This window comes from Eptesicus fuscus, chromosome 16, assembly GCF_027574615.1.
Source record: "Eptesicus fuscus isolate TK198812 chromosome 16, DD_ASM_mEF_20220401, whole genome shotgun sequence".
NCBI classification, from domain to species: domain Eukaryota; kingdom Metazoa; phylum Chordata; class Mammalia; order Chiroptera; family Vespertilionidae; genus Eptesicus; species Eptesicus fuscus.
Genome location: NC_072488.1, coordinates 25,614,534 through 25,637,102, shown reverse-complemented (window position 1 = coordinate 25,637,102; position 22,569 = coordinate 25,614,534). Strand labels below are relative to the sequence as shown.

At 49.5% G+C, this 22,569-nt stretch overlaps 1 protein-coding gene across 1 annotated transcript in view; it reads left to right on the top strand.

Annotated features, from left to right (window-relative positions):
* The first annotated feature begins 463 nt into the window (after positions 1-463).
* The window catches only part of KCNK12 (potassium two pore domain channel subfamily K member 12), a 36,952-nt gene continuing 14,846 nt past the window's right edge, over positions 464-22,569 (top strand). The window contains exon 1 of the mRNA XM_008162160.3: positions 464-854. Within this exon, the coding sequence (XP_008160382.1) occupies positions 464-854 (391 nt within the window). The remainder of the gene's footprint in view (positions 855-22,569) is intronic.

Below are 22,569 nucleotides of genomic sequence, written 5' to 3'. Positions count from 1 at the left end.
GAACGCCTGATGGGACGCCCCCAGGGGTTCTGTTCGCGCCCCGCTGCCAAGTCCCAGTCCTAGGCGCACGGGCGCGCAGCCCGCCCCGCCGCAGCCCGCGGCCTGACTGGAGGGGAGTATGCGGCCCCGGGCCCCGCGGACACCGGCCACAGGGCGGCGGGGACCTAGCTGCAGAGCCCCGCGCCCGAGGGCGGCGGGTGAGGAACCGCGGGGGCCAGCGAGTCGTCGGGGCAAGGAGACGAGCGCCCCAGCCCGGGCTCCGGAAGGGCCGCGGGACCCGTGTGCGGCCTGAGCGCTGCGGAGGAGGCGGAGGCGCCCGCCGTCCAGGCTCTGGAGAGACTGTGAGGGGCTCCGCAGCAGCCCCGGACCCCCGGCCACCATCCTCACGTTTCTGCTCCCGCGGGGGGGATGCCGCGGCCCGGGCCCCGAGCACCGCCCCGGCCCCGGGGCTGAGCTCCGGACCATGTCCTCCCGCAGCCCCCGGCCCCCGCCCCGCCGCTGCCGCCGCCGCCTGCCGCGTCCCTCCTGCTGCTGCTGCTGTTGCCGCCGCTCGCACCTCAACGAGGACACGGGGCGCTTCGTGCTGCTGGCGGCGCTCATCGGCCTCTACCTAGTGGCGGGCGCCACGGTCTTCTCGGCGCTGGAGAGCCCGGGCGAGGCGGAGGCGCGGGCGCGCTGGGGCGCCACCCTGCGCAACTTCAGCGCGGCGCACGGAGTGGCGGAGCCGGAGCTGCGCGCCTTCCTTCGGCACTACGAGGCCGCGCTGGCCGCCGGCGTCCGAGCCGACGCGCTGCGCCCGCGCTGGGACTTCCCCGGCGCCTTCTACTTCGTGGGCACCGTGGTATCCACCATAGGTGAGCAGCACGCCCCGCGCGCGTTTCTTCTCCGCGCCTTTCACCTGCTGCCCTTTCCGCTGCTGGGCGGCTGAGTCCGCGTCCATCAGCCGCCCCGTCTCTTCTAATGCCCCGTTGCCCACTTTCTTCTCGCCCTCTCCTCTCCGCCCGGTCCCCTCCTTCGGCCTCCTCTCTCTCTCTTAACTGGCTTTTGGTGCGGGAGGCCCATCCCTGGAGCTTACCCAGCGAAGACTCGCCTGACAGCGTGGCCGGATGGGGTGGAACCCTCACCCCGGCGCTGGCAGACCCGGGGGCCGCCTGCGCTCCAGCGCCTGCCAGCTCCATGCAGGAACCTCTGTGCGACTCCGTTTTTCCTCTATAAAGGACTTGTGAGCACATGGGCCTTCTGCTTCCTTCCTATTTCTCACTCTCCCTCCTCCCCCTCGGCCTCAGTTTCCTCATATAAATAATTTGGAAAGCCCTTTCTTTCCACTCACAGCGTTTTACTCTCCTCTCTCTCTCTCTCTTTTCCCCTTTTTTTCCACGCGTTCTCCCCGCAGCATCCTCTAAGACTTAGAGTCTAAGCCCTTTTACCGGAGGAATGCAACCACTCTCCCCAGAGTCTCTTTCCTAGATCCCCTTCCCGCCTGCTTTTCCTAGAGTTCACACTGCCCCCTCCTCACAGAAAAGCTGGGCGACTTGGAGGCCGGACTTCAGCTGCTCTTGTTCCGGGCCACCCTTGGTTTTCTCTCCCTCCTCTGCACGCCCTCCCCCCACCCCCAACTTTCCCTCCAATTTCTCGACTTCTCTTCTGTGTTATCTTGTCACTTTTTCCAGTCAATAGTGGCACCAAGGGGTAACTTGGGCAGGGTGGGGTGGGGGGTAGTATCTCTATACTATCCATCATGCCTTCTTTCTTTCTTTCTCTCTCTCTCTCTCTCTCTCTCTTCTCTCTCTCTCTCTCTCTTTTTTAAAATATATATTTTATTGATTTTTTTACAGAGAGGAAGAGAGAGAGATAGAGAGTTAGAAACATCGATGACAGAGAAACATCAATCAGCTGCCTCCTGCACACCCCCCACTGGGGATGTGCCTGCAACCAAGGTACATGCCCTTGACCGGAGTCAAACCCGGGACCCTTGAGTCCGCAGGCGGACGCTCTATCCACTGAGCCAAACCAGTTAGGGCTCTCTCTCTCTCTCTCTCTCTCTCCTCTCTCTCTCTCTCTCTCTCTCTAAAAAAATATTTTTATTGATTTCAGAGAGGGAGAGAGAGATAGAAACATCAATGATGAGAGAGAATCATTGATTGGCTGCCTCCTGCATGCCCCACACTGGAGATCAAGCCCGCAACCCAGGCATGTGCCCTGACCGGGAATCGAACCTGGTTCATAGGTTGAGGCTCAACCACTGAGCCATGCTGGCCAGGCTCCTTCTTTCTTTTTTGGTGTAAACAGCTCATGGTTTCACAACCTTACAAAAAATGTTTTGCAAGTACTCCTTGAGGCCCCCTACTTTTCCCACTCCCCCCTCCTCTGAGCTTCTTCCGTAGAGATCCGGGAGACACCACTGCTCCCCACTCCACCCCCCCCTCTCTTCTCCTTTCACGCACTTTCCCCGTTTCCCCCCTCTCCCTGGCCCCTGAGTGTCACGTGAAACAAGACCTCCTTTCCAGTTACTGTACAGGGTGCAGAATAAACACAAGCTTTTCGTTTTGGCAAAATTGTGTGTGTGTCCAATCCACTCTTGCTTGGAGTCCCAGGGGAGGAGAAGGCACTGGGCTGTTTGGACCTCTAGTAGTTTTGGAGGAGGGGGCTGGATTCACTGGGCTGAGAAGTGAGGGAAATCATAGGCACGCCTTCCATGGGTGGGTTCTGGTCTGGCTTGGTATGCCAGCCTAGGCTCGGGGTCACGGACTAACTGACCGGCGTAAGCCATCACAGATGGCTGCTGGGAGGCAGAAAGATGGCATCCATGCGCAGGATGTGAGCAGCTGGAGATGTCTCGCTCAGTGTGTATGTATCGTTTACTAAAGGGCTTCCTTTCCTTCAATGATTTTTCATGTGTCATGCTTGATCTGATTATTTTAAACTAGAAAAGGCAAATATGGCCCAATTCCAATGCACAAATTGGATAAAAATACCCTTTAAAGGCCATATCATGTTGTTATGGTGATTGAAGATATAAAATGACCCCCTCAAAAAAATCCCCTTTGAAGAGCTGCATCAAGTTGCTATAGCAACTAGAGTGTTGTTTTTTTTTTAAGTGCTTTAAAAGTACTAAGGATGCTTAGTCCTGAAGGATGACATCATGTGTTCATAGCTCAGTATTGATTTGTGCGCCTCCTTTTGTAAACACACCCTTTTGCTCTCTTCCACCTAGACACACACCTGTGCACATATTGGGAGGCCACAGCATTTCTCTCCCGGTGACAAAGGAAATGGGGTTAGCCGGATCCTCTTTCTCTGTGGGCTGTGAGTTCATACAGATCGGGCCCCATTCCTGGGACCTGCTGTCTCTGGGCTTCTTTGATAAGCTCCCATCCATTTTTTCATTCACTGCCCAGCCACAGCTTCGAAAGCTTCTCTCAAGCTTTTTGCACACAAAAACCAAGGCAGTGTTTTGGCAAATCGTTCCAAGTCCCAGCCTTTAATCTACTGGCAGGAATGGCTGTTCTTCAGTCAAGTGGAAAAGAACTATGTTCTCTTTCTCGATTTGTGTTTTTTTTTTTTTTTTTTTTTGGGATGTAGGCAAGTAGCGTAGGAGGGCTACACGGAAGCGTGTGGCTGTGTTACGAATGACCCAACATTGTTTTCCAAAATCTGCTACAGGAAAACATTCATCTCTGAGAGGAGCTGCACCCAGGGACCAGAACCAGCCTGGGGACAGCTCAGCATTGCACGAGCCCCTTGCAGGGGCTGCCAAGAGAGCAGCACCAGTAGCGTGATCTGGGGCAGCGGTAAGACAAGTTCTGCTGAATCCCACAGTAGCATGATTGTCATTTCAGCCTTCTCTTGCAAAATGTACTTGGACGCGATTTAAGTAAAGACCTACTTATGTACACAGTGATCATCTTTCTGCTCACATCGCTCCTTCCCCTTAAATGCCCCGAGTCTTCAGAGACGATGATTACTATTACTGGTGCTTTTATGGATTCAGCAGCTCGGGGAGCCAAAACTCGGTCCAAAATGGGCATCGGGATTCTCTATCTGCTACCTTGTCCAGTGAAGAGAGAAATTAGCATGCACTCAGTTTTATTTGATTAGTGACTATCACAGCATGGATGGTCCGTGCAGCCGTGTGAACATTTTGAGTGTGTGTTGTGCAGACCCAGCTAAATGATTCATTTAGACTTTAGTATAGAAAAACCCTTCCTTCATTCATTACATAAACATGATGTATTGTGTATGTCAGACCTGGTGCTATGTTGTGAATAATTAAAGCTTATTCTACAAGGCAAAGGTGAAAGCATATTCCAACATGGGCCATTGGATCGATGATTAGAACAAGGAGGGGACCTTTGGTCCAGTCCCAGGTAGCTCAGAATGTTAGCGCACTTGTCTCAGATCACAGTTAATTGTGTGTTCAGCTGGGTCCAGAATCCGAGTTATGTAGTGTTTGTTCTACCAATTTCATGCATATCATTGGGTTGCATGTTCTTGTTTGAGACTCAAGTATTTAATAATGGATGTGTGTCCCTGGCCGGTGTGGCCCATGGTTAGAGTGTTGACTCTGGGCACTGAAGGGTCACGGGTTCGATTCCCGATCAAGGGCATGTACCTGGATTGCAGGTTCGATCCCCAGCCCCAGTTAGGGCATGTGCAGGAGGCAACCAATCTCTCACATCTCTCTCTCTCTCTCTCTCTCTCTCTCTCTCTCTCTCTCTCTCTCCTCATCCTTCCCTCCCTTTCACTTTCTCTAAAATCAATGGAGAAAATATCCTTAGGTGAGGATTAGCAACAACAATAAAAATAATGGATGTGTGTGTGTGTGTGGGGGGTGTGCCCTTTCTCGAGCCATCAGGGCAGGGCTGGGCAGGAGGATGCATTGTTGATCAGGCTGCCAACTAATTAAGTCCAGAGAAAACTTGAAGGAACAGGCTTATCTTAAAGGTCAGTCTGACTAGAAGCATCTGGCAGGTCTTAGACAGCTGGGAAGGCAAGATCCAACTGAAAAGGTCATCGGAGACTGCAATGCTAGCAAGTGGGAAACAGTCTAGTAAACGCTGTGTGTGTGTGTGTGTGTGTGTGTGTGTGTGTGTGTGTGTGTGTGTGTGTGTTTAGGGGCAGAATTGGACCTTCAGCTAGAGGGAGACATAGAAGGAAAGTTCAGGTGTGGCTGTATGTGCCGAGGGTTAAATGGAACATCATGATGAGATGGAATGTCTGTCCTGACATTTGGCGTGAACTGCGTCCCATATCCAGAGCTGGGCAGCTTGCAACTGTGTAGACACAAATGTGTGTCCACACAGCACAGACCCCGTGAGAAAATTTGCCTGTGATTGTTCAATAGTCGCTGAGGCTGTATAGCTCAATCTGAATAGCTCAAGCAAATAAAATCCAATTTTGCGGTCTACATTACTCATACTGATTGCTTACACTGAACTGAACCCTAGGTAATTATCATTTATCCCACTTATGCTATGCCACATATTCCGAACGTGTTGAAATCAAGTTTGTTTTAATGTGAATGTATCCATTTATTCACCCCTCCATTTAACAAAGTAACTTATCATAGATGCACGTGTGGCCGTTGGCATGTCGTTATCTGCGTGCCCTGTGACTACAGGAACTCCTGAAGATAAAGATGGTGGCTTGTATCTTTTTAGTAGTAAGCAATATTTTTGGAGGCAATGCTCTCGCTCAAAGACATTTAAACAATTCAAAGAGTATTAATCCATCACTTGACATCCTAAAGGATGTTTTATTGGTTTACTTTGAAAAGATTAAAAGGAAACTCTCCAGTGGGGTTTTAATTATGCAACTGCTGTCAGATTTACACGTAGGGAGGAACATATTTAAAAGTCTTTCTCAAATGGCAGCTTGATATAAACAGAAATCTCTTTGCTTCCTTTTATTAGGTTTTCTGGCAGCATGCTTCAGCTATAAAGCTAAAGCCATGGCTCCATAGACGAGATGGTGTAGGTATGAGACTTGTCACTTTCAGCACTGCATAATTTAGCTTGCGGCTTTCAAAATTAGGCACACTTAATTATTCAATTGTGAGATTAGTAACAAGTCCTAACTTTTTCCCTCTTTTTTTAACATGGATTAAAAAAAAATTTTTTTTTTTGGCTTCAAAGGAAACATTATAAGACCGGAATATCACTACCACATTTGCATTAGACTTTCTTCTAACATGAATGTAATCCAGACAGAAGTGGTTCTGATACCAGGAGTGAAATACATTGCCCAGAAGGAGAGCAACACCTTTCGTTGCTTATATTAGTCTCATCAACTATTTTTTTATTGAAAGACTAGAGGCCCGATGCACGAAATTTGTGCAAGAGTAGGCCTTCCTTCCCTCCAGCACCTGGGATCTGGACTTCCCTCGAAGCCCCACTTCGTCCGAAAGGTCATCTGGAAGGACATCCAGTCTAATTAGCATATTATGCTTGTATTATTTTAGATGATGCTATGACAACTTTGAAGGACACTCAGGGGAAAAGCGGTAGCGTTAGATCTGAAGCTCTAGATGGAGAGCAGGAAATGCATTCTCATTCACTGCTCCATCCTCAGCCCCCAGCACTGGACCCAGCCCATGGTAAACACTCGATAATTATTTATTCAATGAATAAGACAGCAAGTCACTCGAGATCCAACTGCCCTAACCCAACTCTTCATTTTTGCAGGTTCCCTGCAGTTCTTTGTCACACCTTTTGTAGGGAAAAGGAAGGGAACTAACTGATCTGTGCCAAGGTGTTATCATCAATGCTTCCCTGTTTCCACATAGCCTTCACATACCAATGTTAGTGGGTGCGTGATATGTATTCCATTTGACTGAAGTTCTGTAATTTACTACCCCTGTTGCTGAGGAGCTGGGTGGTTCCCTGTTTGGGGCTATTTTTAGCAATGCCACAGTGATCATCTTTATGCAGCTGGCCTTTTCTTTTTGCAGTATCTCCTTGGGCTGAATTTCCAGCAGTGAAATTGCTGAGTCAATGAAACTGCTTGGGCTCTCTCGCGAGCTGAGCCTATACCTTTACAAAGCCTAGCAGAGACTGGATAGTTATGCAGCTAAATGTTTCATGGATTCTTCATTTTCTTTTTAAATATGTTTTGTATTGATTTGAGAGAGAGAGAGGAAGGGAGAGGGATAGAGAGATAGAAACATCTATGATGAGAGAGAAACATCAATCAACTGCCTCTTGCATACCCACTACTGGGGATTGATCCCACAACCTAGGTATGTGCCCTGACTGGGAATCGAACCCACAACCTTTTGGTGTATAGAACAACACTCCAACCAACTGAGCCACCCACCCAGGGCCTTCGGTCTGTTCAGAGGTGAAGGTCAGTGCCCGCACCACCCCAACAATTATAGAAGGACTCCTTGCCATTGTGTGGCTGCCTCAGACTTCGAGGAGCTGGGAGACAGAGCAAAAGGCCAATGTGCCCCTGCGGTCACCCTCTGCCCAGGGTCTCCCTCAGACTTCTGGTCCTCCCTTTGCTTCTACCCAGTTCCAGTGACTTTCTCAGGATCCAGGGCTGGGACAGGGGCTGCCAGTCAGCAAACCAGAAGGGGTGGGCGGGCACTGAGGTGAGCACCCTGGACAATCTTGACCTCTGACCTCACCCGAGGCAGTGGCAGGATGTTTATGCAAGGAAGGTTGGGAAGGAGAGGGTCTTGAGACTATGAGGTCATAAGACTTTCCACGGGATGGAGAAGACCTTTGCACAGTACAGGGGAGGTGCTGGGAGAGAGTGGAGAGAGAACTGAAGTCCACTGGCCCACAGCTCCAGCCAGCTCTTGGCTGCCACCCTTCCTACCTGGCTCTGGCCCCAGAAGTTCTCTCCTAAACCCTGCCGTTCCCTAGCCAGCCACCAGGCCTAGCTCTTCCTTAGGGGAATCTAGGCCGCCTCTGCCAGCCACCTGTGGCTTTGGTGGAGATGCTCTGGACCCTGTCTGTGCATGTCACCTCCTCCCTGGGCTTGGGTTCCAGTCCCAACTCGGCCACTTACATGTGCTCCTGGCGAGTGGATGCATCTGTAACGTGGGTTTCCTCTGTAAAGTGAGGATGACCGTGTTTCCTGCCCCGTGGGGTAACTTTAAGTATGAATGAGCTACTCTGTGCACAGTGCCTGGCAAGCCCTCGGCAAGCGTTAGCTGCTCAGAGCTGGGCTCGGCCCGCTGGTGAACCCTGCGCTGCCTCGCTGCACAGGAAGGACCGGGCACAGCTCATCCCCTGCGGCTCCCTGGCCACCGCACTCTGTGCCCAGCCCTCTGGGTCTCAGCCACCCCTGCAGTGTGGCATCTGCCTCCTTCTGATTGGCTACTGTCTCTGGGGCATGTGTTTTGTTATATAACTGGCCTGGGAGGGTGCTTTGAAAAATGCATTTTCTTTGGTGCCTCAACTAGAATGTTTTAATAATTCCTCACATGTGTGTCTCTTTCCTCTTTTTAAGGAACGTGTTTGGCAAATAATGAATGGAGTGGTGGAGTGGTGGGTTAACCCCCTGGTGCTTCTCTGTGCCCCCAACTCCCAGAACAGTGCCCTGGGAAGCCACCCCACCCACTGTCCTGGTTTCCGGGTGGGCTGGGGCCTCTTGGCTGTGCTTGGACTTAGGGGGAGGTTGTGGAGCTGAGACCAGCAGAGAAGCCAGAGGTGGCTGGGGCCAGGCCCTGCCACACCACTCTGGGGTAGACGGCAGTGGAGGTTGGAGGATGGCACTGCGGCAAACAGCCCCATTGTGGTGGGAGCCACGGTGCTGCTCCAGGCCCCCAGGCCCAGGCCTCACCCTGCACCCTTCACTCTGGGCTAACACAGCCCCCCTGGTGGGTGGAGAAAGCATTCCCAGTCAGAGGTCTCTGCGGGCAGGACAGGGGAGGCTTTGTGGCCTGCCAGCATCTCCCCTCTCCAGACTCCACCATGCCAGTGGCCAGGCCTTTGTTTTAGGGTTCAGGAGGGGTGGCCGAAGCATCAGTGACCTCACTGACTATCTCCCCACACGTGTAGGACCTGCCTGCCAGTTTACTGTACTGTGTTTTCACCCACCTTTACTCAGGAACCTCCCCAGGACCAATGAGGATGCTATGATCCCATTTCACAGACTCAGAGAGAGACTCAGAGAGGTTAAAGTGACTTGCCTGGGGTCACACAGCAAGTGAGTCAATGCCAGGATAGAGGATTCAGGATGCTCAGCATCCTCCCTGCTGCCCTGAGCATTACCACAAAGGGAGCAGAATCACATCCCACTCAGATCAGCTGGGAGGAGGGGCAGAGAATGTGAGGGTGTGAAACAAGGGCTCAAGCACAGTTTAGAAATGGATTTGGCTGTGCTGTGCCCCTTGCAGCCCCAATGGCTAGACTGAACCGGAGGCCGCCTTCTTTCTCTCCTTCACAGCCCTCACCTCTCCGTGAGGGAGGCCGCCAGGCAGAAGGAGAGGTGGGAGGGCGTGTGCTCTGTGCAGCTCACTGGAGCTCTGGAGCCCGTGTTGGAGCAAGCTTTGGAGGCCCCGTGCACCAAGATGCTGCCCAGAGAGGGGACCCCGTGTCTGGAGGGCTCTTAGCCTTGCCTCTGGGATAGCAGCAATGGGCAAGGAGAGGCAGAAACAGAAACCCAAATAAGCCAGGAAAGTCTGGGGACACAGCCAGCTCAGGCCAAGCCTCCCAACAGCCAACTGGTTTATGAGAGACTCTGCCCAAGGTCATGTCCTGAGGCACAACTACCTGGATGTTAGGAGAAGGCATGACACCGAGCACCTGCCAGTGCACTACCCTCTCTAGTCACTTAACTGCTGGTCATCCCCCTTCACCCTCTGCTCCACTTCACCCCAACCCCTCCCAGTCACCCCCTCAGTCCCCACCCCTAAACTCCTGGCATTTTAAGCCTCTAGGCCATTGCTCATGCTGTTCTCTCCACCTGGAATGCCCTTCCCTCTCTCTCCATCTTCTACTGAGTGAACTTGATCTTCAAGGCCCAGCTCAAACGGGGCCACTAGAATGAGACCTTCTGTGAAGTCCCTCTTACTGCCCCCAGACTCAATGCTAAGTGTTTGATTCTATGCCATTTTCCCTGGCCATCATATAAGCCTCTGTTCAGTGGGGTGAGGTATGTCAAAAGCTGGCCCAGGACCCAGCACATAGTAAGTGTCAGAAATCCCTTTCCTTCTTCCTCTTCCAGGTCAGGAGCTGTATCTCAGCAGTGTTTGTCACTGCCACGATTAATAACAGTAATAGCCATAATGGCAGCAGCTGTGCACTGAATGACTACTTATGAAGTGGGCCCTGTGTCTGGAGATGCAGATCATGAAAGCAAAGAGGTAGTTTCTGTAAATCATGGGGCATAGTGCTTGGCACGAAGTGGTGATTGATCAATGTATGTTGAATGGATGGAATAAATAAACGAGTGTGACTGCTGGGGCGTGGGGGTGGGGGGTGGAAAAGGCTGGGCCCAGGCCAGGCTCCAAGAACCTCCCAGCTCCTTGCTCTCCCTCCAGGCCCCTGGAGCCAGAGGGGCTGGCTGTGCACCGGCCCCTCTGCTGGACCTGGCTTAGCGATCTCTCAATGGCTGGCAGGTACGCAGCAGGCAGCCAGCTCATTCTGGCTGGGGCTCCCCTGGCGGACACTGCTGTCTCCGTGGCTCTCTGAGTCAGCTTGGTCCTTTTCCCACCCTGCCTGGGGCCCGGCAGGATCCTGGCAGTGAAACCAAACCAGAGGATTCTGAGCCTCAGCCCCAATCCCCCAGGAGTGGTGGGAAAAGTCCTGGAAAAGGAGGCCAGGCTTCTGGTCCCAGCTCTCCCACCAACTCAGATTCCCCATCTGGGCCTGGCCTTGGCCGCAGCCCCCGGCCCTAAAGCCGGCTGAGGTCTGCCTCTTAGCCCAGTAGTTCCACCTTGTCCCTCACCTGTCCATGGCCCACCCCTTAGGAAACAGATGTTGGCTCACAAATTGGACCAAAGTTTTACCAGTAACTAAACACAGTTCCAAGACCAGGAAGAACCACCTCCTCCCACACCATCACAATGCCTCTAAAAATACTAAGAGAGGCTTTTATTGGAATTGGGTGTCCCAGCTTTCTGGAAAGTTACAGTTAGACATAAACACAAACCCTGAATCTCACTCTGCGTGACTTCTCCCTAGTCCTTTCCAAGTGGCCACGCTCTCATTCCTGGCTGCCAAGTGTTCTGAATTCTGAGCTGCTAACACCAGGACCTGCCAGAAATGCTGCAGGGACAGCCCAGGCCCAGAGGGAACGGAAAACACAAAATGCCGCCCATGCTGAGTTGGTTGGCATTTCCTATGGGGGCAGGGCGCATTTTGGAGACCATGCAGGTTTTGATTATTGGACTCTATTTTCAAAGGAAGGGCGAGGAAGGAAAGCTGAGATGGCACATGAGCCTGCTCCGAGGGAGGTCTGGGAACCCGGGCAGGCAGGCAGGAAAGAGGACCCTGCCTTTGTGGGCCCTGGAGTGGGACTGCGGAACCTGGCCCTCCCAGCATCCGGGAGCCTGGCTCTGCCCTCTTCTGCTGTATCTCCCAGTGCCTGGCACAGGGCTTGGCACATCCAGGGGGCTCCAGGAATTTTTGGGGCAATGAATGTTTGCCTCCCCAATTCCCAAATCTCCCTAGGGTCCAGTTTAAGAAAATTCCCCACTTACAAATCAGAGGATGATTCACTTTGTAAAAAAACCTTCCGTTTGGGAAAAAGAATTCGCTCCAGGCTTCTGTAAGTAAGCCAGCGCCCAAGTGCATTCAAAGTGAGCTGCCACGTGCAACGTGTGTCCGAGAGCCAGCAGCTGCCTGACGTCCCCTGGACTGCCATTGCCACCCTCACACAAACCCCGAATCCCTAAGGCAGCACAGTCCCTAATGTCGGGGGGTGGTCAAATTAGTGAGCTCTACCCATGACCCAGTGGGCGATTTAGAGTCGAGTATGACAAAAGCTCACGTCGGTAGAGTGCCCTGTACTGGCTGGAGCTGGTGGGGCAGCTGAACTGTGTGCCTAACGGAAAGCACCTTACAAAGCCCTTTGAGTCACATTGTTCAGCCAGGCAGGTGGGTATTGTTCGTAGCTCCACTTTAGGAATAAATACAGCCCCGGCCAGGTAGCTCAGGTGGTGAGAGGATTGTCCTGACACGCCAAAGTTGCGGGTTCGATCTCCGCTCAGGGCACATATAAGAAGTCAACCAATGAATGCATGAATACATAGAACAACACATCGATGTTTCTCTCCCTGCCTCCCCCTCTCTCTATCTCTCTAAAATTAATAAATAATTGTTTAAAGTTAAAATAAGAACATCTGCATTATGGAGACAAATTGCCGTGTGAAGTAGGGGTTGGGAAGAGGTGCTGAGGGCCTGGTCCTGGGTTTGAATTTCAGCTCTGTCATGGATGAGCGGGGTGGCCAGGGCATGTCTGCTGCTCATTCACTGAAGAAGTCGGGCTCCCTGCCTCCCCCTCCACCGCTCTCCAGCCTCCCATGCATGGCCCACCCAAGACCCCGAGCTCACGCTCCTTGACCATCTCATCCACAGTGTGTTTTCTCCGTGCCACTCCAGGAGGTACTTTGTTCTACCTGCGTCCTTGCTGTGACCAGTAACTGCACTGCCTTCAAAGTTTTTGACTCCGAACACCTCTCCTTCTGACCGCCTACCTCTCATCCCTCCAGCTCTCCGATGTAAGATCCTTGGGCCACAAGACCTGCGGTTTCCTGCCGCTATGTTTCCAGCATCTTTGGGCCCTTGCTTCTTTTCTAATCCAGCTGAGATTTACTGTACTTCCTCTGCAGGGACCCTTAGCTTCCTGTGCTGTACCTCTGCCCCCACTCTGCCGCCACCAGAAAGCCAGCTTTCCCCCTATTCCTCCCCTGCACTCAAGCTGCTAAAGTGGCTGGAAGAAAACCACGCAAGGATGCTGACTGGTCCGAATTCAAATCAGCGACCACTCCAGCTGTCGACTCTCCTTTTCCATTTCTTACTGTGTGCCCCCCTTCTCACTTCCAGCCCCCCACACCCCTCCTTCTCTAACCAAACCTTATTGAGAAAATAAAGGTAATCAGATAGGGACGCTGATCTTCACACCCCAAATCCACTCATCATGTGGAGTGGTTTCTCTCTTACAATAGCAGATGAATTATCCACTTTCAAATGCCTGCTGCACTGGGTCCCATTTCCTCTAACTTTCTCAAGGACTCTGTTCTTGTTATTACCCACTCCCACTCGTTGTTAATTTGTCCTCCATTGGTATGCAAACATACTGTATTTTCTTTCATCTTAATGGAACCCTCTCTTGACCTCTGCATCCTCCTCCACCAACTCTCCATTTCTCTGCTCTCCTTTGCAGAAAAACTTCTCATAAGAGTAGTCAACTTCTCCCTTCCTCCCCTCCCTTCTCTCCTGGACCCACATCAACCAAGAGTCCACCCCACTTTGCCACTGAGTCTGCTCCTGTAAGGCCCCTAATGGCCTCCCTCCTGCAAATTCAGGGGTGACTTCCTGATCTTACCTTCTCAGCATCTCAGTAACATTTGATACAACTGACCATTCCTCCTTCTTAACATCCACTTTTCTCTTGGCTCCTGGGACATCATACTCCCCTTTATCCTCACTGGCTGCTGGCCTCAGTTTCCCTTGTTGGATTCCCTCCTCTGTGTGACCTTATTGTGAAGGGCCCCATGTTTATTCCTCAGACTCTTTCCTTGGGTAGGAGAGCAACAACTTCTTTTCTCTACCCTCTTAGGTTCTGTTTCTGGGGTCCTGCAAATTAAATTGGCAAAAGCCAGAGTAACAGGAAAAGGGGCTTATTATGTATGTATATAGGGGGCGCTTTATAGAAAAGAATTGAATACCCAAAGAAGCAGTTAGGCTAGGGGCTTATATACCAGCTTAATGAAGAGCAATAAATTGTGCAGAAGTTATAAGACAAAGGAAAAGGGGGTTGGGCTTTTAGGAGTGGTGAATTGTGGAAGGTAAATATATAGGGAAGTAATGGAAGATAAGGGTTATTTTTGTAAGGGTTGTTTTGCAGACTTAGTCTCATGCAGTTTCAGGTGATAAGAGTATCTCTGGTGATTAAGAGTTTCTGGTACATGCTCATCTCACATTCAGTTCTTATAAGTATATCTCTAGTGACACATGATCTCGCTCATCTAGGGGAAAAGATGAACAACATAGACTGATGAACAAGAACAGAACCAGAAACAAGGAGGCATCGATCGGACTATCGATGGGGGGTGGGGGGAGGGGGGAGAGATCAACCAAAGGACTTGTGTGCATGCATATGAGCCTAACCAATGCATTAAGTTCAACAGGGGGTTGGGGCATCCGTGGGGAGGGGTGTGGGATGGGAATGGGGGGATGAGGACAAATATGTGACACCTTAATCAATAAAGAAATTTAAAAAAAAAAGAGTTTCTGGTACAGTTGAAGGGCGGCGGGGTGGGGGGCGCATCTTCACAAAGGGAAATGTATGCCCTACATTTAGGCAGATAGGGGAGAGAGTAGAGAGCTTTTCCTGTGTCTGGTGTTTCTCCACTGCCTTCAGCTCCAAATAACCCTTATGCCAAAGCTGTATCTATTAGGTCTGCATACTCTGGTCCCTTCACACCCATGACTTTAAATCCCATCTGTCTGCTGATGACTTCCAGGTGAAAAAAAACTCCGATCCTCCACCACACTAAGCCTCAAGACCACAGGTCCAACGGCCTATTTGACATCTTCGTGTAGATATCTAATATGTGTCAAAACTTAAAAGACCAGAATAGAACTCTTGACTCTATCCTATCACAGCCTTCCTCACCTCAATAAATGGCACATGAGGAACTGTCTTGATTCCTCTTCCTCCCTAACCTCCCACACCCATCATCAAATTCTCTCAGTTCAATCTTCAAAATGCATTCCAATTCCATCCACTTGTGTCCATGCCTATGGCTACTGGTCTACTCCAGCCACCACCAATTGTCTGTTGCTGGGGCAACTCGGTCAGTCTCTTTTAATCAACCCCCAGCTTCCTCTCTGCGTCTTGGCCACCTCTTCTCCACACAGCAGCCTAAACGATCTTTCAAGGTGTAAATCAGATCAAGTCCTTCCTTAACTTGAAACCCTTCAATGACTTCCCATTGCAGGAAATCTGGCTCCTCACCATAGCCTGCAAGGTCCTGCATCGTCTGGCCCTGCTCCTTCTCCGCCTCACTGGCACTGCTCTGTTTCGCTCAACTCATTACAGCTAAACTGGACTTAGTAGACCCCAGGGCATTTGTACTTGCTGTTCTTACTCCTTGGAGCACGGCTCCCTGACTCTTAGACTGACTTTTTAACTGCATTCAAGCCTCAATGTCTATGGCTAAAATGTCACATCTTGAGCCTTCCCTGACCACCATGACTATAGAATGTCCCCCACTCACCTCCAGCCACTGTCCATCTCACTTACATGAACCATCTGGCTCATGTATTTGTTTATTTGTTTGTTGTCTGATTGGCCACTTCCTGCTCTGCCAAAGCAGGGTTCTCGTCTCTCTCATTCACTGTTATATTCTCGACGGCCTAGCCCAGCACCTGATGTTGGTTGAACAAATGAATGAACTTCCAAAGCTTCCATTTTAACATCTATAAAGTGGGAATAATAATAGTGCCTATCTCACATGGTTGTTGGGAGAATTATGAGACAATGAATGTAGATGCTTAGTCTGGCCCTGGCATTTAATAAGCACTCTAAAGTGAGCTAGGTTTTGTTTCTTTTAATTAATAAATAATTTGGCTGAGGCCACAAATGGCAAAGCTGGATGCGGAGCTGATGAAGGTAAAACTGCTTTAGTAGGTTTAGGTCAGATCAGAGGGCCTTGCAAGCCAGACAGAAACTGTTTCGACTTGGCCATTAGGAGCAATAAGGCTTAGCTATTATATGTTCTTGAGCAGGAGTGTAACAGGATGATGATGCTTTAGAAGAGCATTCTGGCTGATTAGTCACTATTTAGTTACACCATTAAATCAGGCATCTAGTTAGTCTAATTGTTGGTCTCTAGACTGCCTGGAAACATCCAGATAATTGTGAAATCCCTTGTTTTGGCTGTTCACCTCGAACATTTAAATCAGCCCACTACCAGCTGTCCCTCCGCTTTATGGGGAGCTTACGTGTCTCTCTGGGTAGTAAATCCTTGAGGAGTGTGTACTTAGTTTGTATATTCAGCTCTGAACTGCAGTGTGGTTCCAAACTCATTCAAAAGGATTGCCAGTATGTGTGATTTCTTCATGAGCTCTAAGTGGCTCAAGATCTATAATATTTATAATTGTGTTTTATAGCTACTGGCATACACACTTTGAACAAAGAGCAGAATTTGGCATGTTAGCAGCTATATACAACTCTGACAATGATGTCTGCCTCACAGGGTCATGGGGAGGACCCTCACATAATAGGCAGAGGGTCAATAAATGTTTGTTCGTTTGTTTATGTGGGAACTCAGGATGCTGAATATTTATAATGCAGAGTGATTGGGCAGAGGGGGCAAGGGATAGGGGCCAGGGATATTTTCCCCCTAGCTTGCATAGTTCCTGACAAGAAGTCTAGGATTTTTTGCCGAAACCGGTTTGGCTCAGTGGATAGAGCGTCGGCCTGCGGACTCAAGGGTCCCAGGTTCGATTCCGGTCAAGGGCATGTACCTTGGTTGTGGGCACATCCCCAGTAGGGGGTGTGCAAGAGGCAGCTGATCGATGTTTCTCTCTCATCGATGTTTCTAACTCTCTATCCCTCTCTCTTCCTCTCTGTAAAAAATCAATAAAAATATATTAAAAAAAAAAAAAAAAAGAAGTCTAGGATTTTTGTCTTTGTACATAAGTAATGTGCCTTTTTTTCCCCTGGGGGGGGGGGGGAGAGGGAGGGTGGGAGAGAGAGACAGAGACAGAGACAGAGACAGAGACAGACAGACATCGATTTGTTGTTCTACTCATTCATGCATTCTTTGGTAGATTCTTGTATGTGCTCTGACCAGGAATCAAACCCATAACCTTAGTGTATCGGGATGATGCTCTAATCAACTGAGCTACCTGGCCAGGGCTTTCTCTGGCTGTTTTTAAGATTTCTTTTCATCCTTGATTTTCAGCAATTTGATTTTGATGTTCTTTGGTATTTTTTTTGTGTGTGTTTATCCTACTGGTGACTTACTGAACTTCTTGGATCTGTGTTTATAAATTTTATCATATTTTTTCATATATTTTTATTGCTACCCCACCATCTATTTTTGGACTTTAATTACACATATGTTAGACCACCTGATATTGTCTCACAGGTAACTGATGCTCTTTGCTTTCTTTTTTTTTTTTTTGTTATTGCTATGTCTTCAAGTTCAGTCTTTCCTTCTGCAGTGTCTAATCTACAGTTAATCTTATCCAGTGACATTTTAATTTCAGATATTGTATTTTTTTTATCTCTACAAGTTCCACTTAGTTCTTTTTCATTTTGCTCATTTTTTTCCCCATTATCTTTATCTTTTCCTTTATGTCCTTGAGCATATTTAACATATTTGTAACAGCTGTTTAAATGTCTCTGCTGTTAATTTCCTGATCGCTAGCATTTCTGGGTGTGTTTCCATTGACCAATTTTTTTTCCCCTCTTGTTTGTAGATTACATCTTCTTGCTTCTGTGCTTGTCTGATAATTTATTAGAGACATTGTAAATTTTACATCGTTGGTTCTTGATTATGTTGGACTCCATTAAAACGGGTTGGACTTTGTTCTGGCAGAAACTTAGGTTACTTATAGATAAGTCTGATATTTTCCAGGCTTGTTTTTAAGCTTTTTATAGGCCAGTCTAAAGGAGCCTTTCTCTGGAACTAATTTAGCCACACTGTTCAGGCGTAACCTTTCTGGGGTCTCTCCTCTTCAGTGTATGTAGTGAAACCTTGGCACCCTGGCAGGTTGGAACTTGGGTGGTTTCTGGATCTGTGAAAGCTCTGGGAATTGTTTGGCTTACAACTCTAGCAATTGTTCTTTCCTGGAAGATGTTTTTTGCCTTTGCCTTGAGGAGCTTCACCCTTTACCTGCACAGACTGTTCTTCAGCCAGAGATTCTAAGAACCCCTGATGCAAATTTCAGGAGCTCTTTCTCTTGATGGTTCCTTCCTCTCTGGTTACTGCCTTTGCCATAGCTGCCTTGTCCTCCTTGAACTTATATCTGTCTCCTCAACTCAGTGAAACTGCCCCACTCTGGGTACCCCTCCCTTGATTGCTACCTGAAAATTGCCTCTAGCCATAAAACCAGGGCAATCAAAGGTCTCACATTGTTTGTTTCCCTTTTCTCCACTATCGTAATCCTATACTACTAGTTTTCCAGTATCTGAAAACAATAGTTTAGTAGATTTTATCCAATTTCTTCGTTGTTTATGGTAGGAGGGAAATCTAGATCCAGGTATACCCTCATGGCCTGAAGTAAAAATGTATGTGGTTAGATTCTGGATATGTTTTGAAAGTAGATTGGCAGGCTTTGCTATTGGATCAGATATAGGATATGAGGGGGAAAAGACTCCAAAAGGACTCTAAGACTTTTGACATTAGCCATTGGAAGGATGGACTTGCCATTTACTGAGATGAGGAAGACTATAGTAGAATCAAGGAGGAGGGTGGCTGGGGGAGAAAGATGAGAATCAAAAACTTATTTGAAAATATTAATTTTGACATGTTATTCAACTTAGACTTCAAGTTAGATGTCCGTTGGATAGTTAGATACGCAAGTCTAGAACTCAAGGGAGAGGATGGAGCTGAGATACAAATTTAGAACTTATTAGCCTACTAGAGGCCCTGTGCACAAAATTAGTGCACTGGGGGGGGGGGGGTCCCCTCAACCCAGCCTGTGCCCTCTCACAGTCTGGGAGCCTTCAGGGGATGTCCAACTGACAGCTTAGGCCCACTCCCCACAGGTAAAGAGCCTAAGCCGTTAGTCAGACATCCTTAGCACTGCAGCGGAGGTGGGGCTGTGCTCACCAGCCATGAGCCCGGTTTCTGGCTGAGCAGTGCTCCCCCTGTGCGAGCACACTGACCACCAGGGGGCAGCTCCTGCATTGAGCGCCTGCCCCCTGGTGGTCAGTGCGCATCATAGCGACCAGTTGTTCTCATTCCACCGGTCAGTCAATTTGCATATTAGCATTTTATTATATAGGATAAACCACTGGTTATTAACCCTGGCTGCAGTGGTACTACAATCACTTAAGAAACTTAAAGAGAGAAAAAAATCCATGTTCAGACTTGACCCTAAGCCCATTCAATCAGAATCTCTGGGGATCTGACCTAGGAATTGATATTTTTTGAAGTTCTTCAGATGATTCTAATGGGCAGGCAGGGGTGAGAACCACTCCTAAGGGTTATTTAAAGCCCTGCCAAAGATCAGCTAGGACAGTGGTTCTCAACCCTGGCTGCATATTAAAATTACCTGGAGAGTTTTAAAAAGTCTTAATGCCCAGGCTGTTCTCCCCACACCCTCCAACAATCCGATTGCATCACACTCTCTGGTGGTGGGGCTTAGAAATTAGTGTTTTGTTAAACTCTTCCGATAACTCCAATGTACAGCCAGGCTGAACCCCTGATTCCAGGGAGTGATCAGGGGACCCAGAAGAGAAGAGATCTGAAGACTGAACCTTAGTGTCTGAAGATGGAAGAGTGGCTAAGCTAGGAGGAGAACCAGGAGAGAGAGGGGTGGCAGGCTTCCCCAGATGTCTGAACTGTGGCTGTCCATCCCCACTTAAGAATTACAAACAGAAGACCAGTGTGATAGGTGAGGCTGTGGACTCGTGTTTCTCTGTAGGTCAGTGGGTGCTTCCCAAGGTTCTTTGGGCACTTCATCTCCTTCCCCTCCCCAGCTGTCACCTTCCCTGAGCTGCATCCTCCCTCGTCACTCACCACTCATTCCCCGGCCGTCTACCTTCCACAGATCATGTTGAAAGTCCTTATCCACTGGAAACCTCCCTCCCCGTTCTCAGTGCTGTTGCTGGTTTACACATTTATGTCCCTTTAGCATCATTTTCATAGGGTCTCAGAGGGAGAGCAGATAAATTCAGGTGATTAGATCATTATCTTGAACCAGAAATCTACCAACCTTTTAAAATGTGAGGATCACTTTAAATGCTAGAAATGTTTTCACAGAATCCATATGATGGAAGTTACATATACTTTCAGTATCCATTAACAGGGAAAAGGCATATTGACAGAAAGTCTTCCGAATCAACTCACTGCCACTTTTAAATGCATTAATGGTTTTACATTTATATATATTTGGAAACTAATAGCACAAGCATGTAGGAGAAAGTTATTAGGGCTGAGAACAGTGTTCAGTGAACAAATGGATTCAGACACCATTGCAATCATTGCAGAGTTGTAGGAGTCCACCTTTTCACGGCCCCACAGCTCTAGGCCCTGGGAAGCCACTGGAAGTTTTAGAATGGGGGAGTGGATGCTCCTGGGGCACTTAAGTTCATATATATATATATTTTTAATTGATTTCAGAGAAGAAGGGAGAGGGAGAGAGAGAGAAACATCAATGATGAAAGAGAATCATTGATTGGCTGCCTCCTGAATGCCCCCTAGTGGGGATCGAGCCCGCCACCCAGGCATCTGCCCTTGATCGGAATTGAACCTGGGACCCTTCTGTCTGCAGGCCAACTCTCTATCCACTGAGCCAAACCGGCCAGGACGGCACTTAAGTCCCTGCTTCCTTTACCGCTTTTCCCTGTCCATAGTGGTCTCTTTCTCTGGGAGATGAGTGTGGGGTGGGTTCCTCCTCAAGAGAGCGTGTCGATAAAGCCAGCTGGCCTCCTGAGCAAATTATTTACCCAAAGAAAGCAAAGGAATTTTCATGGAATCGAGGCATTTTTATTCTACCACCTTCCTTCCCTCCCGTCTTCCTCATTCCCTATCTTTAGAAATTCTGTTCCTTGTTCTCTCACAGGTCAAGTGGTCCACATGTCCCAGCCCTGTGTGAAGCACTTTACACACTTTGTCTCACTTACTCCTCACCGTCCTGTGGAAGTAGGTACAACTCATATCCTTACTTTGCATATGAGGTAACTGAGGCAAAGAGAAGTTAAAGGGCTTTTTCAGATGGAAGAGCTAGTGAGCATGCCACCCCCACCCCGCCCCCCACGGCATAGTTGGCGCTGTCTGAATGATGAGAAATTTAGAGACATAAAAGGTTCCAAATGACTGAGTTGGGGAAGGACACTGAGCTATATCCAGGCCTCCCACAGGTCCATCCTCTGGCAGCAGCCTGCCTGGTCTCCTCCAGGATTCTACAAACTGGCCCCAGACCCTCCACACATGAGTATGGTCAGCACTCCCCTTTGCTGCACCCTCAGCTCGAGTCAAACAGAACCTGGTACCGTGCACCTGTGGGTGTTTACAACAGCAGTACCTCCCTCCGCCCAGAATGCCCCCTCCTGTCCTCTCCCCTCCCTCAACCCAAGCCCAGGTAGCAGTCAAGGGCCACTTCCTCTGCAGACCCCACCCTGACAGTTCAGGCTTCACCGACCCTCCTTCTTCGTTTCGGTTCTGCCTTTGATGATCTGACCACACATGTGTGACGTCCCTCCCCGCCAGCCTGTGAGACCCGGCCCTAACAAATAATGACAAAAGGAATCGTCTTTAGTTCATTAAAATAATATCTGCTCATTATAGAACACCTGAAAAGGAAGAAGCACAAAGAAGTAAAAGAAAAAAAACTCCCACATATTTCCACCAGTCAAGTGGAACTACTACGGAGATTTTGCCTTTGAGTCTTTTTTTCTGGACAAAATTTGGGATCTTTCTTTTCCTGTATTGATATGTGATGTACACATACGCTTTCCCAAGCATCCCTGTTTTTGGAAGCACAGTAGCCTTGGCTGTGTGCCGTAGTTTGTCAGAGGGACGATCGCATCCCCCTCAGCCTTAGCCCAGGGACCTCCAAGGAGAGCCCTGGTGAAGACCTGGTGAGTGAGTGAGTCACTGGGCTGTCTGGGGGTGGAAAGAAGGTGGGTGATGTTTGGCGCCTGATACGTGTTAGGTACAGGGGGGCCATTCAGGAGGCTGGAAAATTACAGAGCGCTCATGCTGGGCCCATGTCTGCCAACAAGGGCATTTAAAATGTATCTCATGGAATTCTAGCTTTTGCAGTCTATGAGCTACGCAGGCAGAAGAGCACACGGGACTGATGTGTGTAGTGAGAACACTGGAACAGTGGCGCTGGCCATCTCGAGGGCCTGGGAAGGTGGGGTTGGAAAGAGAAAGGCTGGGAACACCTTTCTCAGGAGAGTCCCTGACACTCGGAGCTGATGGGTAGAGGCCCGCACAGAGGCGCCAGGGCTCCCCGGGTTACGAGGCTGAGGCACAGGCTGGGACTACACTACTAGTAACAACTGGTTCCGAGAGAACTCCTTTGGCCTAGCTTATCCCTGAGACACCCTGTGAGTGTTAGGGGGCATTGGGCGGGGACGGGGCAGTACAGGGGAGGGCTGGCATGCCTGTGAGCCTGTCGTCAGGGTGAAGGTCCGTCTTTGCTTTCGTCTGAAAAGGGGAAGTCAGTCCGAAAGGAGGGGTGAAATTAGTGGTGGTGTTTCTAG